Source organism: Plasmodium gonderi, assembly GCF_002157705.1.
Source record: "Plasmodium gonderi DNA, contig: Pgo-contig_279, whole genome shotgun sequence".
Lineage (NCBI taxonomy): Eukaryota > Apicomplexa > Aconoidasida > Haemosporida > Plasmodiidae > Plasmodium > Plasmodium gonderi.
This window is the reverse complement of record NW_021629187.1, coordinates 20,078-23,178: the sequence shown is the minus strand read 5'-3', so window position 1 is coordinate 23,178 and position 3,101 is coordinate 20,078. Positions and strand designations below refer to the sequence as shown.

Here is a 3,101-nt window from a genome sequence, read left to right as displayed (position 1 = left end):
AATATACGTAATATGAAAATCCTGATTTATTTAAAATTATTTTTAATTTTTTATAATTTATATTTAAAAATACATTTCCTTCAAGTATTTTCTTAAAACGTATGATTAAATAATACATTTTCAATTTTAAATATACAGCTTAAAATATGTAATAAATAATTAATACAGTATTTAAAAATATAATAATATAAGTGTGAATAGAATAAATATATTTAACATATCAATTTTTTTGTTTGTTTGTTCAATATATTATAGTATATATTATATTTATTTTAAATTACACTTATATTTTCTTGATATAGATATTATATATGCTTTTATTTAATTTTGAGGAAAAAGAAAATTAAATAAATATAATTTATAAAAAAATGAAATACAACATCTTATCCAATAATTATGAATGAATAATATATAATGAGTTCAACATGTGTTATGCTTGTTACATTAAGACAAGAATTTTATCAGTTTTATTAAATACTTATATATTATGTGAAAATATATAATATATTAATATATATACAGTTATTACTGAATAACTTTACTTAATTGATAAGTAAAATTTTTATATAACTCATTTCATTGATAATATATGAACATAACCGTGTTATTAGTATATATATATTTATCTTTAACTAAATCGAGTGTTTATATATATATTACGTTTATCATAATAAATTATAATATATAATAATATTATGCTAATATTTATAAAATAAATAATGGAATTTGTAGATAAAATACTAAACATAATTAATGTGCGTGTAAACTACAATAATTATTAGTTTTTTTACAATTATATATATAATAAATATAATTAAATTTATAAACCATATTCCTTTTTTCAATTATATATGTAAATCAATTATAATTATTTTGAATATTTTCTTTGAGAGCTAACAACTTTTTTGAATACTATATTTTCATAATATTTCTTCATTTTAACATTCTCCTTTAGGAACCATGTAATGATAATAATGAACAATGTAAACTGCAGCTTTTTAGAAAATTGGATGCCGAGGTAGCTAATATGAATTGTGGAACATTTGGTTGTTCATACTACAGTCATATGGACCTGAATGTTAGTCATGAATTTAAAAAATTTTATTCATATATTTATAATAATTCATATAAGGTAGACGAATACAATGACAATGTATGTGCTTGTTTTATTGCATGGATAAACAAAAAAAAAAATGATTTAACAAATGTTGATATGGTATTATGGGAAAAAGATATGACAACACTCTTTAATTACATAAAAAGTACATCTCCTGGTTCACCACATGATAATTTTTGTAAATTGAATTATGCTCAATCTGAATGTAAATTATCAAAAAAATTACAGAGGACTTCATTGGATATAGAAGCATTACATACAGAAATACATGCATTAATTCCAAGAAATCTTACCACTTCATTTATTTCAATGAAATATGTTTTTACTTTTTGCTTCCTACTATTCATAACAGTGCTTTTTACATTTATTTTTCTAATGAATGTAATATAAAACTTATTTTATAATATTATTTATGTTTTTTAAGAAAAGTATAAAATAATATAAACATAATAAAATTAAAAACATTTATATTTTTACATTTTCTTTTAATACACCTTTTATAAATAGTTCGGTAAAATCCAGAAATTTTTATATAATAAATGCAATATGAAATTTTTAATATGGAAGTATACTAAAAATACACACCCTTATGGAAATTATGATGAATTTCCACGTTCTTCAGAAAACGAAAGATTTAATATTCATTACCTTTCAGAAAATAATTTTTAAGAATAATATAGCTTGATACTGTAAATATAATTTTTAATATTGCCATAAATATATATATTTCAGAAAAATTTTCATAATAACAGTTTTTAATGATACATAACGAAAAAAAAGTATCCTGATGTATACTGTAAAAGTAAAGAACGCTCGTGGAAAATTCAGAATATATGTTAAGAAAGCTTAATATTGTTACAACAAAAAAGTAAGAATAATTTAAGGAGTCAATATTGTCCCAATTAAAAATAAATAATCTACTATAATAATATTTATTTTTTCTAAATTGTATAATAACCTGATAATAGTATTTACAATTTTTATATTTAAGAGTCTTAAACCATTATCATATGTATAAAATATTGAGTCATATTTATATTATTTTTCATTCATTGTTATTATTAAATTAAATCATTTTCTTATATGTCAAATGAAATGTAAATACTTCACATTTGATGATATTAATACCTAAATGTCTAAATTAATTCATCCAATATGTGGAATATACAATTGTTCAAATTGTTTATTGATAAATGTTTTTTCATTGTCTTATATGTGTGTAATGTTATTCACAATATATAAAAAATTGAATATAGACGCCAATGATTATACTACATAATAAATATATATATATTAGTACATTTGTTGGGATAGAATCACAGTGAATTATAAGTTAAAAAAAAATTGTTTCTTATGAATATTAATTGTAAATTTCAAAATATTGTCACATAATATAAATAATATAATTGCATTAATTCAATAAATATAATTCATGATGACTGACAAGTGTATTATAACATTTTGCTCGACTATGAATTTTGAGATTATTTTAAATATCATTATATATGTAACAAAAATGTTGTTATACAGATATTAAAACATAATAAGTATAAGATAATTAAATAATAATGAAATATTTACTTATTAAAAACATTATTTAATCAAAATGCAATTCAATAATTCAGTACATGCTATAATGTATATAAATTTTATTTTACAATTTTTATGAAATATTAATATCATAAAAATTGTGATAACTCTTTATATAAATATAGAGAGTACGATTATATAAATTATGCTATAAAATCAGGTTTATATTTAATATTTTTCAAATTGAACTCATTGTATACTTGTAATTCTAGAATTATACTTTTCTCCTATTTTTCGCAAGAATGGTGACTTAAATTTAACGTCATATATATAGAACGTTCAATAAAATTTACTTTATTTAAATTATTAACTATTTTAAATAAAAGCACAGCGTGTAAATTACAAATGTCACATGAAATACTATATTTTTTTCCTATGCATAGCATATAAATAG

General features: G+C 18.9%; 1 protein-coding gene across 1 annotated transcript; it reads left to right on the top strand.

Annotated features, from left to right (window-relative positions):
- Positions 1-719: 719 nt before the first annotated feature.
- Positions 720-1,786, top strand: PGO_002580 (variable surface protein; the record flags this gene model as incomplete). Its single annotated transcript, XM_028691153.1, has 3 exons — positions 720-755; positions 956-1,498; positions 1,625-1,786. 3 exons carry the CDS (start codon positions 720-722, stop codon positions 1,784-1,786), a joined length of 741 nt encoding a protein of 246 aa, XP_028546954.1.
- Between the last annotated feature and the right edge of the window lie 1,315 nt (positions 1,787-3,101).